General features: G+C 41.0%; 1 protein-coding gene across 3 annotated transcripts in view; it reads left to right on the forward strand.

Moving 5' to 3' along the window:
• The first annotated feature begins 1,112 nt into the window (after nt 1-1,112).
• The window catches only part of LOC127005012 (unconventional myosin-Ie-like), a 58,062-nt gene continuing 45,668 nt past the window's right edge, over nt 1,113-13,506 (forward strand). The window contains exons 1-2 of one of the 3 annotated variants that reach the window (XM_050873442.1): nt 1,113-1,172; nt 6,665-7,361. In XM_050873442.1, the coding sequence (XP_050729399.1) occupies nt 7,236-7,361 (126 nt within the window). In that variant the 5' untranslated portion in view covers nt 1,113-1,172; nt 6,665-7,235. Of the gene's footprint in view, nt 1,173-1,307; nt 1,327-6,664; nt 7,362-13,506 lie in introns of those variants that run through there. The other 2 variants (XM_050873444.1, XM_050873443.1) reach the window with 2 other exon arrangements.

Here is a 13,506-nt window from a genome sequence, read left to right on the forward strand (position 1 = left end):
ATTATCCATAATAAAGATTAACTGGTAACGTGATAATAGAAGATAGCTATAGATTACATTGACCTTTAAAAGTCAACCGCAAATGTCCGGTTCAGTGTGAAGTTTAATAAGCCAGACGGACACACACCTCACCAAACGTCCTTGAAAACCAGTAACCGACTCATTAGAATTTCCACTCTCTTCCTTGAATGAAAAGTGAGTGCGTTGGCGGCTTGCTAATACACTGGTATGTGGCTATGGGGAATGTATGGGTATGTAAGAGGACCCACCAGTCACATAGGCGTGGGAATAACCTATGTAAGCCCTAGGAACTGAATTTTATGAGAGGATTTGAAGGATTTGATAGAAAGTGAGCATTGGTGACTGGCGTATGTTCTGGTAAATGGTTTAAAATATGGCAATGGGGAATACATCGGAATGTAAGATGAGTCACCAGTCACTTATAGGCGTGGGAAGTACCTATCTAAGCCCTCTTGAAGCCTGAGGACTGAATTTTATAAGAGTAGGATGTCAGTGCCCCGCCTGAGCCCAGCTGCAGATCGTCATCGTGGGCTGGTTACATGGGCAGATTCAGATGCCGCATACCATAATATCCACGTTTTTACTCATTTCTCCTTACTCATTGCATTCAAGGCGGTGTGTAAAGCATAACAAAGTATGGCAGAGTCTTTGGTATGTTGCTGACGAGGCATTGTGCTGTGGTTGTTGCTGAAAATCTCTTAAACAAGAGAAAAGAAAAAGGGAAAAATTGTCAAATGGCATCGATGAAGAGTGGGAGGGATGGGGAAGTAGAGGAAGGGAGAGGGAGGAGGAGAAGGGAGAGGGAGGAAGGAGAGGAGAGAGAGCGAGGACAGGGAAGAATGAGAGGGATGGGGAAGTGTGGAGGGAGGGAACACTAGGGAAGGAAGAGAGGGACAGAGGGTGGTGTGGGAAGGGAAGGAGAGGGAGAGAGGGGCGGGGAGGAAGGTAGAGAGGGAAAGGGAGGTAGGGGAAGGGAAGGGAGGAAAGGGAGAGAGGTAGGAGGGTGGGAGGAAAGGAAGAGAGGTAGGAGGGTGGGAGGAAAGGGGGAACTGGCAGCGTGGCGGGAGGAGGCGAGGAGGAACAAGCAAGTCCAGTGTTACGCGGAGTCCTGCAAGGGGTGGGTGTGTGTCTCCTCCTTTGATAATCTTAATGTGAGTGCTTCTGAAGTGCATAATAGAGCATCCACTAGTGATACAAAGGAAAAGGGAGCGATAACGAACCTTCCCGGACAAAGAGAAGGAAGAAGTGCGTCTGTATAGCGTTGAATTTGCAGTGTTTCGAGACTTTAATGAGTGTTTCGGAAAGGTGAGGAAGGAAGGAAGGCAAGGAAGAGTGAACAGAGGGAACAACCACATGCAAGAGAGAGAGAGGGAGAGGATGGCATGACAGTACGGTTATAAAAGAGTGATATTAAATGAGGAAAATGAACGTATGAATGCCAAAAAAGACCCACTCAGTAATTTCAATCCAGTTATAATCTTAAAATCCTCTCTGTACTCTCCTCTCCTCTACCGTCATCGAGGTTTGATTAAAAAAAGGAAATGGTTTAATACACGTACTGGAAATACCTCTGAAGTGACAAGCATATTTCTTTGTTATAAATATTGTGTTTTGATGGTAGATAAAGCGTTTGGCGTAGAATTTAAAGGGACAATGGACTGTTGATGGTAGAATAAGGGTTGGTAATGATATAGTGTTATGGTGACGGGTGGTGATGTTATGGTGACGGGATGGTGATGGTAGTGTAAGGGTTTGAGCAATGATAGTGTTATGGTGGCTTGGATGGTGATGGGAGGATGTTATTGCTGGAATGGTGATGTTATGGTGACAGAAGGAAGTTATCAGGGAAATGGTGATGGTATGGTGACTAGGGATGGTGACAGTAGGAAGTTATCAGGGAAATGGTGGTTATGGTGATGGTAGGAACTTGTCAGGGAAATGGTGATGTTGTGATGGCTTGGGAGAGTGATGGGAGGATGTTATTAGTGGTGATGTTATGGTGGCTGGTGATGGTGACAAAAGGAAATTATCAGGGAAGTGGTGATGTTATGGTGACTTGGGATGGTGACAGTAGGAAGTTATCAGGGAAATAGTGTTGTTATGGTGATGGTAGGAACTTGTCAGGGAAATGGTGATGTTATGGTGACTTGTGATAGTGATGGGATGAACTTATCAGTAAAATAGTGATGGGATGGCGATAGTAGGTAGTTATCAATAAAATAGTGATGATATGGGAACTTATGGTGATGGCAGGAACGTGTGAACTAGTGACGATGATAGTGATGGGTGATGTAGGTTATGGTGTGTATGGGTTAGTAGACGTAGTAATGGGGTAATGGAGAAGGTAATAATGGATAAAATGGTAGTGAAAATGGTAATAATGATGGTGGGAAAATATAGATAAGTAGATAACTGTAGAAAGGAGATAGTGTGTGTGTGTGTGTGTGTGTGTGTGTTTAGCATCTGGTGGTGATGGCGACGGAAGATAACAATGAGATAAGGGAGACAGGCAGGCAGGTAGCAACCAATCATAATCGATATTCCCGTAATAAGAATGCCATATTGAGGTCAAGGGACATACGCCAGATTCTCATAACGTCGTATTAGTGTTTATGAAGTTAAATGGTTAGTTTAGGTTTTTTCTTCCTATTTTGGGACGTTGTATTAGAATTTCTTTAGTTATGGTATTGGTTTGGCTTTTTATTTTCATTTTTCGGCGTCGTATTAGTATTTTTTTAGTTATGTGGTTGGTTTTGCTTAATACATGGCTAGTTTGGCTTCTTAATTCCTTATATTTGAAACGGAGTCAGCTAGAAGTGTTGGATTTTCATGAGGCTAAGTTGACAAATTACAAACTCGTACGTAAAAAGTTATATATAATACTCAACAAAACCAAATAACATCGCCTTGATAAACTGGTTAAAATGACAAGTCAGACACATTATTGTTGAGGGAGACTATTACGTTAAAAAAATATCAAGCGTCACCTTCGACTCTCATTCTCCAAAGTCATGCCAAACAAAGACAAACAAGAAATACAAGAAATAGAGTTAAGAAAAGTCATTCGTACCCCACAAATCATCTTTATAGTATTAACTTTTCAAGACAATACGGATCTAATAAAGGAAAATATGGTAATGGTGTCAGAGGGGAAGTGTCAGCATCAGGTAATAACAGGTGTGCTTGGAAGTAGGAAAGGTGTGGTGGGTTAGGCTAATAATAGAAAAAAAAAGAAATCGGGGAGAGGCCCTACGTGGTGATGATATTGTCTCTACCCTACTTTTATTTACATATTTGTTATTTATTTGGCTAACGTGGGCTTCTGGTGGGCAGCTAGGCCTATGAAGGAAATAGGACACCTTACTATACCATCACTTTTTTTATATGGTATCAGCTTGCGTGGGTTTAAGAAATCGAGTAAGTTATAATTTTTCTTGACTAGGCTACCGTGCACCCTATACCCGACCTCCTAAGCTCCTATACTTACATTGTCACTACTGAAGAAACTTATGCCGTAGTTTACATTTAATTAAAAACACAATGTTAATAGGTACCTCAGATTACAAGCATCACCATAACTAAGGAAAGTACATCAACCCAAGCTTCCCTCAACCTCCCAGCATAATTAAGTCCATATTCTCAAACATTCAGACATTTAACATACTTTCATAGAGGTTGCGTTAGTAGTTTCTTAGTGGGGGTGTAGTTTCATGAGCCTAGGGATAGTTTGACAAGGCTTCGTGGCACCATGAACCTAAAAAAAAACCCTCATGAGAACTGGACCAATCTCTTTTGTGGCCTTTGGAAGCAGTAGTTGTGAGGGCTGAGGGTGTCTTACAACAAGCTATTGCCATCACCTCTGACGCGTAACCTTCATATATCAGGGGACCAGCCCAAGGCCTATCTATGTTGGCAGCTCCACCACCCACCTTGGAATTTGGGACTAGGGGGACTTCACCACGCTAGAGAAGCAAAATCATGCATTGTGTTGATTTGGAAAGCATTAGAGTGTGTTGTAGAAATGTATTACTAGATGTAGGTAAGGGAGAAAAAAAGTGTTGGTCGCCATTTTTATGTTCACACTCTCCTTCCTCCTCCATTGCTATTCTTTTGTCATAGTCTGGAGCAGCGGCGGCGTGAGGGGGCGGCAGAAACCTTGTCTGGAGGCCGTTTGAGCTGGCCATGAAAGGAGTGCAGAGGAGGAGGTGGTGGGCGGCGCGGAGGAGGAGGAAGAAAGGAGGAGGGATAGACATACTGAGGGAGAGAGGGAAAGGAGGGAACCAGACACGAGGGAAGGGAGGAAGAGTAGTGAAGGAGGGAAGAGAAGGGATATAGGAGTAAAAGAAAGAACAGAGGGAGAAAGGAGAGTTGAGGAATAGGAGCAAAAGTAAGAAAATAGGGAGGAAAGGAGACAGGAATGAAGGAGAGAGCATTTGAATAAGAGGAAGGAAGGGACGAAGAGGGGCATGGGAACAAGAGGAAAAGAGGGAAGAAGGAGGAACAGAAGAGTAAGGGGAAGAGGAGGAGGGAAGGAGCCACACAGTGAGGAAAGGAAGAGGAGGACGTAGGTGTGAGAGGAAGAGAGGGAGGAAGGGAAGAGGAGGAGGGGCAGAGGAGGAAGAGGGAGGGTAGGAACCAGACCAGACACGAAGGACGGAAAGAGGTGGAACGTAGGAGGAGGAGGAGGAGGAGGAGGGTAGAGGGACAAGGTGAACGAGGAGAGGAAGAGGAAGGGGGGAAGGGGAGGGTCATTTACCTGCAAGAAAGGTGAATATATTGACAGCCAGGCGGGTGAGCTTAGGTCAAAATCCTCGTGGAACTTAATGAATATGATAACACGTTCTTATCTTTTATTTCTTATGGGAGTTTTCGTGTAATTATTATGGGTTACTTAAGGACTTGTAGGGTTCGATAAGAGAGAGAGAAGTACATGACGCAGCAATAGTAGACAAAATAAAACAAAGAGAAACAAGAATATAGAACAGAAAGTAACAGTATATTGGGAAAGAAAGGGATGAGAAAAGGGAAAAAACGTAAGAGAGAAACCAAAGAAATGTGAGGAGAAAAGACAAAAGAAGAGAAATTATATGGGAAGGAGAAGGAGGTGGAAAAGAAGGAAATTAAAAGAAGGGAGATAAGAAGACAAAGAGAGGAAGAGGTGAAGAATAGAAGAGAGAGAGAGAGAGAGAGAGAGAGAGAGAGAGAGAGAGAGAGAGAGAGGAAGTATACATGACGTAATACAAAGAGCACACGAGTTACAAGGCCACCAATGTCTCTAACGTCAAACTTTCCCTTCGATTAGCTCACTCACTAACACTCTTGGGTACGTCCGCTTACGCCCTCTTCTTCCTCCTCCCCCACTTCTTCCTCCTCTTCTTCGTCTTGTTCTTTTTCTTCCTCTTCTTGTTCTTATTTTTGTTTTTCTTGTTCTTGTTCTTCTCTATTTTTCTCCGGGTACGTCCGCTTACGCCCTCTTCTTCCTCCTCCTCTTCTTCGTCTTGTTCTTTTTCTTCCTCTTTTTGTTCTTATTTTTGTTTTTCTTGTTCTTGTTCTTCTCTATTTTTCTTATTTTTCTTCCTCTTCTTGTTTTCGTTCTTGTTTCTCTTGTTCTTGCTTTTGTTCTCTTCTTCCTCCTCTTATCTTCTTTTTCGTCTTTCTTTATAATCTTCATCTTCTTTCTTCTTCCTCCTCTTCCTCGTCTTTCTTTCTTGCTCTCTACATTTCCTCCCCTTTTTCTTCTTTAATTATTGTTTTCTTTTTCTTTTCCTTCTTCGTTTCCCTATTCCTCCACATTCTCTCCAAAGCGCTTCGTCACACACACACACACACACACACACACACACACACGAGAGAAAGTGACCCCACACCTCACCCCTTATTAGTTTTCACACACACACACACACACACACACATGAGCGTAAGTTCCTCTCAACATCGTCACGGAATTTTGCGTAACGGGTCAACCAGTGAGAGAGAGAGAGAGAGAGAGAGAGAGAGAGAGAGAGGGGGGGGGTAATCCACACAATAGGCTAGGCTAAGTTACGTCAGCCATATCCATTATCCGTCACCATGTCTTTTTAAACCTTTGTGTTGTTGAAAGTGTCACGTATTTGATATAAACAACAACAAAACTACAATGATGATAATAATAACAAATAATAACAATGAAACTACTTACCATTCTTTTAACTTATATATTGAGAAACAGAGATTACGAAGAAAAAACAACAGTAGCAACACAATCACAATAGCAGTAAAATAATAACAATGAAACTTCACACCATTCTGCATTCTTACAAAATTATGCAGAGAAGGAAAGATTACGAACGAATACATGGAAGAGAGAGAGAGAGAGAGAGAGAGAGAGAGAGAGAGAGAGAGAGAGAGAGAGAGAGAGAGAGAGAGAGAATATTCCAGCACTAACGTAATTGTAAAGTAACACCAAATTACTTCATATTCTTTTAACTTGATACAGAGAAGGAAGGGTAGAAAAAAAAATAATAGAAAGAAACATTATTATTTTATCGGTCTTTATTTTCCTATTTTTCTTTTTGACTTATAAACGAAGAATGATGGGGAGTTGGATTCTAACGTAATATATATACGAAAAAAAATACTCTATTCATTTAATCTTTATATACAGAGAAAGACAAATCGCGTACACAAATACTATGGAAGAAAGAGAGAATTCCAACACTAGCTTAATATAAAGAAAATAATGAAAACAATGATGGGAGTGGTAGAGAGAAGAAGTGGAGGTGGTGGTGGGGACACGAAGGAAACCCCAACTGTGAGTGAGTGAAAAGGAAGAAGAGAAAGAGATAGTGAGTGAGTGAGTGAGGTTTTTATATTGACAAGAGTGACGCTGGTGTAACATAATCACCGTACCACCATCACCACCATCTTGAAACCACCACCACCACAAGAAAAAAGAGAAAGAAGAGTACAAACAGACAAAGAAAAGGAAAAAAAAAAGACGAAGAAGAAAATAAAGGAAGAAGGATAGAAGAATATAACAGAAAAGAGAAAAGGAAAGAAAAGAATAGCAACAGGAGAAGAAATAAGAATAGAAAAGACAAGGAAAAGAAGAAAAACAGGAAGAGGTAAGAAAAGAATATAACAGAAAAATAAAAGGAAACAAAGAAACATCATCATCATCATCATCATCAACAACAACAACAACAGCAACAACAACAACCACCACCACCACAATCATGAAGTTTTTCAAGAAGGACGCGTCGCCCAAACAGGCCCAGGGCAAGGGGGTGTCCCACAACAACAACAACAATCACAACAACAACAATAACAACAATGCCGTCATCTCGGACTACCGGAAGCCTGTAAGTGTTTGTTTACTGTTTGTTTACGTGTGTTTGTGTAAGTGTACGTTTGTTTACCTCTGTATTGTGTACCTGTGTGTTTGTTTACCTGTATGTATGTGTCTTGTGTATGTTGTTTTTTTTTACCTGTTTATTGATGTTTGTGTTGATTGATCCTTGTTTACCTGTGTTAGTTGTTTTGTTTACTTGTTTGTTTACCTGTGTGCATGTTTATTTGTTTGTTTTTGTTGATTGGTTCGTTTATTCACCAACACTTAATTTCATTATATATATTACTGTTATTTAGTTGTTTTTTTCATTTTTTCTTTCATATATATCTTTCTATTTGTTGATTTGCTTTTGTATAAATTTCTTTCGTTCTTCGTCCTGTTCTCCTCCTCCTCTTCCTCTTCCTCTTTTTTCTTCCTGTTCCTGTTCATCATCTTCCTCCTTCCTCCTTTCGTTCTTAGTCTTCTACTCCTTTTCCTTTTCTCTTTTCTTTCTTGTTCCTGTTCATCCTTTACCTCTTTCTTTGTCTTCTCCTTTTCCTCTTCCTCTTCTTTTCTCCTTTTTCCTATTCTTTTTATCCTCCTCCTCCTCCTCCTCTTTCTTCTGCTCCTGGAAAATTTGTGCTTACCGTATGGTCACTAGAGAGAGAGAGAGAGAGAGAGAGAGAGAGAGAGAGAGGATTGGCCACAGGAAGCAAGGCAAGGTGAAAGATGGCCAGGGGCGGGGGAGGAGGGGGGGAGGGGGTGATAGGGAGGGGGGGAGGGGGAGGCCGGAAGTTGCATTAAGAGTGAGTGTGGTAAAGGTGAAGGAGACGAGAGACTACCTGTGTCTCTCTCTCTCTCTCTCTCTCTCTCTCTCTCTCTCTCTCTCTCTCTCTCTCACATCAATTTTTCTGTCATGAGAGAGAGAGAGAGAGAGAGAGAGAGAGAGAGAGAGAGAGAGAGAGAGAGAGAGAGAGAGGTTGTTGACATTTCTCTTTCTTACAGACATCTGATTCGTCTTTCTTTTCTTTCTTTTTTTCTTGTTTTCACGTCCAAGAAAGAAGATCGAATGTTGTTCCTCGTCTCTCTCTCTCTCTCTCTTGTGTGCAAGGACGGACGGTTACGTACAGAAGAAGGACATTGGTACTGGTTGGTTGCTAATGATGGTGGTAGTGATGATAGGGGTGGTGATGATGGGGGTGGTGATGATGGTGGTGGTGGTGGTGGTGGTTTTTGCTGTCCTTCCCTGATAATGACTAGAGAAGGAAGAGGAAGAAGTAGAAGAAAAAGAAAGGGAAAGGGAAAAACAAAAGACGAAAAGAAGAAAAATCAAAAGGAAGAGGAAGAAGAAGAAAGGGAAATTAGATGACGAAAGGAGTAGAGCAAAAACAAGTTAGTAGCAGACGAAGAAGGAAGCAGAAGTGGAGCAACAAAAGATCAAAACAAAAAGAAAAACGGAGGAGTGAGAAGAAAGGGAAATCAAATGACGAGAGAACAAGAACGAAAATAAGTCAATAAAAGAGCAAGAACAAGAAGAACAAGAAGAGAGGGAAATGTAATAACAAGAAAAAAAAGTCAGTAGAACAACAAGAACAAGAACAAGGGAGAGAGGGAAATGAAATAACAAAAGACGAAAAAAAGCAGTAATAAGGAAGAAGAAAGTTAATAGTAGAAGAAAAAAGGGAAATTAAATGACGAAAGAAGAAGTGAAAAGAAGAAGAAAAATGAAAAAAAACTACAACAAAAAAGGAAGGAAGAAGAAAGTTAGTAGTAAAAAAAATATATATATAAGAAGTGGAAGAAAGAGACAAAAGAGAAGAAAAAGAAAAGGAAGGAAAAGACGGACCTTGGTATACATGTGGGACTTACTCTGTGTGTGTGTGTGTGTGTGTGTGTATGGCTTGATGTGGGTGACACCTTGGGCTATAGGAACCAGCGGTGGTCAGGAAAGAGCGGAAGTCCTAGGGCGGGGAAAGGACGTGGGGAGGAAGGGAGGAGGAGGAGGGGAAGGAGGACACGTAAGGAGAGTGAAGGAGGGAATGGAGGGAGGCAAGAATGTGAAGGGAGGGAGGGAGGAGGGAAGGTAAGGAGAGGGAAGGAGGGAACGAAGGGAGGGAAGAAAGGGAGGAGGGAGGAGAGAAAGGGAGGAGGGAGGAGAGAAAGGAGGAGAGTAGGGCATTATGTATGAGAGAGAGAGAGAGAGAGAGAGAGAGAGAGAGAGAGAGAGAGAGAGAGAGAGAGAGAGAGAGAGAGAGAGAGAGAGAGAGAGAGAGAGAGAGAGAGAGAGAGAGTTGATGAAAATTACATAAAAAGAAGGAAGGAAGGAAATCATAAACATGGGAAAGGAGAGAAAGAGAGAAAAAATAAACAAAACAAAGGAACAGAGAAGAAAGGAAGGAAGGAAGAAAAGGATGTATATGACGAATAGGAAGGAAGGAAAATGAACGATATGGGAATGAGAGAGATTGACGTAGATGGGAGGGAAGGAGAATGACGCAGAGGAAGGGTGTTGAACGAATATGGGAAGGAAAATGAGAGAGAGAGAGAGAGAGAGAGAGAGAGAGAGAGAGAGAGAGAGAGAGAGAGAGAGAGAGAGAGAGAGAGAGAGAGATGAGCCAAGGAAAGTAAAAATGAATGTAAAGAGAGGAAGAGGTGAAGCAAAGGACGAAGGAGGAAATGAAGAAGAAGAAGAAGAAGAATAGGAAGAAAGAAAATAAGAAAGGGAAGAGAAAATGAAGTAAGTAAGGGAGGAAAGGAGGTAAAAAAGTGGAGCAAAAGAAGGAAATAGAGAGAAAATGTGATAAGAGGATGAATAGGAGAAAAGAGGAAAGTAAAAAGAATGGCAAGTGAAGAGAAGAAGGGAAGGAGATAAAGAAGTGAACCAAAGAAAGGGAAGAGAGAGTGAGGGAGAGAAAGGAGGAGAAGAAGAAGGAAGGAGAAAATGAGGAAGAGGGAAAGTGGAAAGAGAGAACAAGACAAATAGAATGAGGAATTGAGGGAAAAAGATAAAAAAGTGAAGCAAAGAAAGGGAAAGGAGGAGAGAATGAGGGAAAGAAAGGAGGAGGAGAAGAAGAAGGAAGAAGAAAATAAAGAATAGGGAAAGTGGAAAGAAAGAACAAGACAAATAGAATGAGGAATTGAGGGAGAAAGATAAGAAAGGGAAGCAAAGAAAGGGAAAGGAGGAGAGAATGAGGGAAAGAAAGGAGGAGGAGAAGAAGAAGGAAGAAGAAAATAAAGAATAGGGAAAGTGGAAAGAAAGAACAAGACAAAAAAAAAAGAGGAATTGAGGGAGAAAGATAAAAAAAGGGAAGCAAAGAAAGGGAAAGGAGGAGAGAGTGAGGGAAAGAAAGGAAGAGGAGAAGAAGAAGGAAGAAGAAAATAAAGAATAGGGAAAGTGGAAAGAAAGAACAAGACAAATAGAATGAGGAATTGAGGGAGAAAGATAAAAAAAGGGAAGCAAAGAAAGGGAAAGGAGGAGAGAGTTAGGGAAAGAAAGGAAAAGAAGAAGAAGGAAGGAGAAAATGACGAAGAGGGAAAGTAGAAAGAAAGAACAAGATAAATAGAATGAGGAATTGAGGAAGAAAGAGAGAAAAAGTGAAGCAAAGAAAGGGAAAAAAGGGAAAGAGTGTGTGAAAGGAAAGGAAGGGAAATTAAGAAAAAGGAAAATAGGAAGAAATATAGAAGAAGTGAGTGAGAAAAAGAGGGAGAAAGAGAAAATATGAAGCGAAGAAAGGAAAAGGATTGAGAGTGGAGCAAAGGAAGGGAGGGAGAGAGTGAGTGAGGCAAAGGAAGTGAGGAGGAGGAGGAGGAGGAGAGGTTCGTGGAATAAAACTCATGACTCACCTGCCGGGAAGAGTGAGTCAAGGTGGTTCAGCATGAGTAAACTGCTTTAGTGTTGTTGTTGTTGTTGTTGTACCTATTTCTTGATCTCTTTTTCCTTTTTCTTTTTCCTCCTGTATTTTCTTCCTGGTCTTTTTCTTCTTATTTTCATCTTTTGGTTTTTCATCTTCTACTTCTTTTTTCTTCCTCTTCTTTTTCCTTTTTTCTTCTTGTTTTTTGTCTTCTTTTTTTACTTCTTGTTATTTTTTCTTCTTATTTTTTGTCTTCCTTTTCTTCTTATTATTTTTCTTCCATTTTTTTCGAATTGGATCAGTACCGTTACCCTGTTATACTCTCTCTCTCTCTCTCTCTCTCTCTCTCACATTTTCTCCATCGTCATTTCTTTTTTTCTTTATTTTGATTGATCGTCTCTTACCTAATCTTCTCTTAATTAAAATCCAGGTGTGTTTTGACAGGTGTGGGAGGAAGGTCAGAGGAAGGAAGGAGGAGGAGGAGAAGGTGGAGGAGGAAGGTTAGAGGAAGAGAGAAAGGGGATGAAGGAAGGTGGAGACGGAGGTGTGTGTGGGAAGATGATGATGATGAGGAGGAGGTAGGTAAAGAGTGTGGGAAGATGGAAGAGAAGGATGAATGGATATGAAGAATGTAAGAAGTGAAGGAGAATGCGTATGAAGAGTAGAAAGAACATAAAGAAGAAAAGCAAGAACAAGAGGAAGAGGATAAGGAAATAGTGCTGAAAGAAGAAAAGGAGGAGAATATATAAAGGAAAAAAAAGAGATGATGATGATACTGAAGATGAAGAACAAGAACAAGAAGAAAAAGGAGGAGGATAAGGAAATAGAGCTGAAAGAAGAAAAGGAGAAGGAGAATATGTAAAGAAAAAAAGAGATGATGACGGTACTGAAGACGAAGATCAAGAAGAAAAAGGAGGAGGATAAGGAAATAGAGCTGAAAGAAGAAAAGAAGAAGAATATGTAAAGGAAAAGAAGAGATGATGATGATACTGAAGATGAAGAACAAGAAGAAGAACAAGAAGAAAAATGAGGAGGATAAGGAAATGGAGATGGAAGAAGAGGAGAAAAAACAAAAAAAAAGATAATATGTATAAAGGAAAAAGCTGATGAGAATACTGAAGAAAAACAAGACGAGGAAGATAAAAAGAGGATATGGAAGAATAGAAGGATAAGTAAAGAAAAACAGGAGATGATGACACTGAAGAAGATGGAGTAGAGAGAGAAGAAGATAAAGAAGAGGAGGTAGGAGAAAAGGAGACTGATAATATATCGAGGAAAGAAGGAGATGATGAAGAGAAGATGATAAAAAAGAAGAAGTAGAAGAAGGAGAAGAAGAAGAGTAAACACGATCTGACGTCACATTCAGCATCAGGGAAAGTCATCATACGAATTCCTGTTTCTCTCTCTCTCTCTCTCTCTCTCTCTCTCTCACATAAGCTTTATATAATCATCTCTAATACCGTCTTTTTTCTGTCTTAAGTAAGGGTGTGGGTGGGGAGGAGGATATGGTGTGTGTGTGTGTGTGTGTTCTCATTTTTTTTTCTGTTGTAATGCAAAAAAAAACTTAATTGGTGCAGTTTCTTCAGATCAATTATATTTCTTTGTGTTCCAGAGAGAGAGAGAGAGAGATCGTCACGTTTTCACAAACGATGGGATTGTCACACCCGTTTTTCTTTCCCCTTTTAACTTTCTATAGTACAGCTTCTTTCTTCTTCTCTCTTCTCTCTCTCTCTCTCAACCTTAATAGAAAGTAGTAAACGGTCCCCCTTGCTTGACTGATCGTGTGTGTGTGTGTGTGAAAGAGAGAGAGAGAGAGAGAGAGAGAGAGAGAGAGAGAGAGAGAGAGAGAGAGAGAGAGAGAGAGAGAGAGAGAGGTATCTGTTGATGGGGTTGAAATGGATATCTTTTCCTTCCCTTCTTCTACTTCTTCTTTTTCTTATTCTTCTCCTTCCTCTTCCTCTTTGAATTATATCCGTCGTTTGTCAGTCACCATGCAGCGGAAACACACACACACACACACACACACACACACACTTACATAAGGTGAACGAGTGTCCTGTCTCTTGGTGTCATCGGGAAGAGGAGGAGGAGGAGGAAGAAGAGGAAGAAGAAGAGGAAGAAGAGGAGGAGTAGGAAGAGGAGGAGGAGGAGGAGGAAGAAGAAGAAGAGGAAGAGGAAGAAGAGGAGGAAAAGATATGGATTTAAAACTGATAACGCATACCATTGATAAGGAAAGGGGAAGAGGAGGAGGAGGAGGAGGAAGTAGAGGAGTAGGAGGAGGAGGAAGAAGGGAAGGAGTGTGAAAGGGCGGAGGGAGGGAGGGAA

This window comes from Eriocheir sinensis, chromosome 29, assembly GCF_024679095.1.
Source record: "Eriocheir sinensis breed Jianghai 21 chromosome 29, ASM2467909v1, whole genome shotgun sequence".
In the NCBI taxonomy this organism is placed as follows: Eukaryota; Metazoa; Arthropoda; class Malacostraca; order Decapoda; family Varunidae; genus Eriocheir; species Eriocheir sinensis.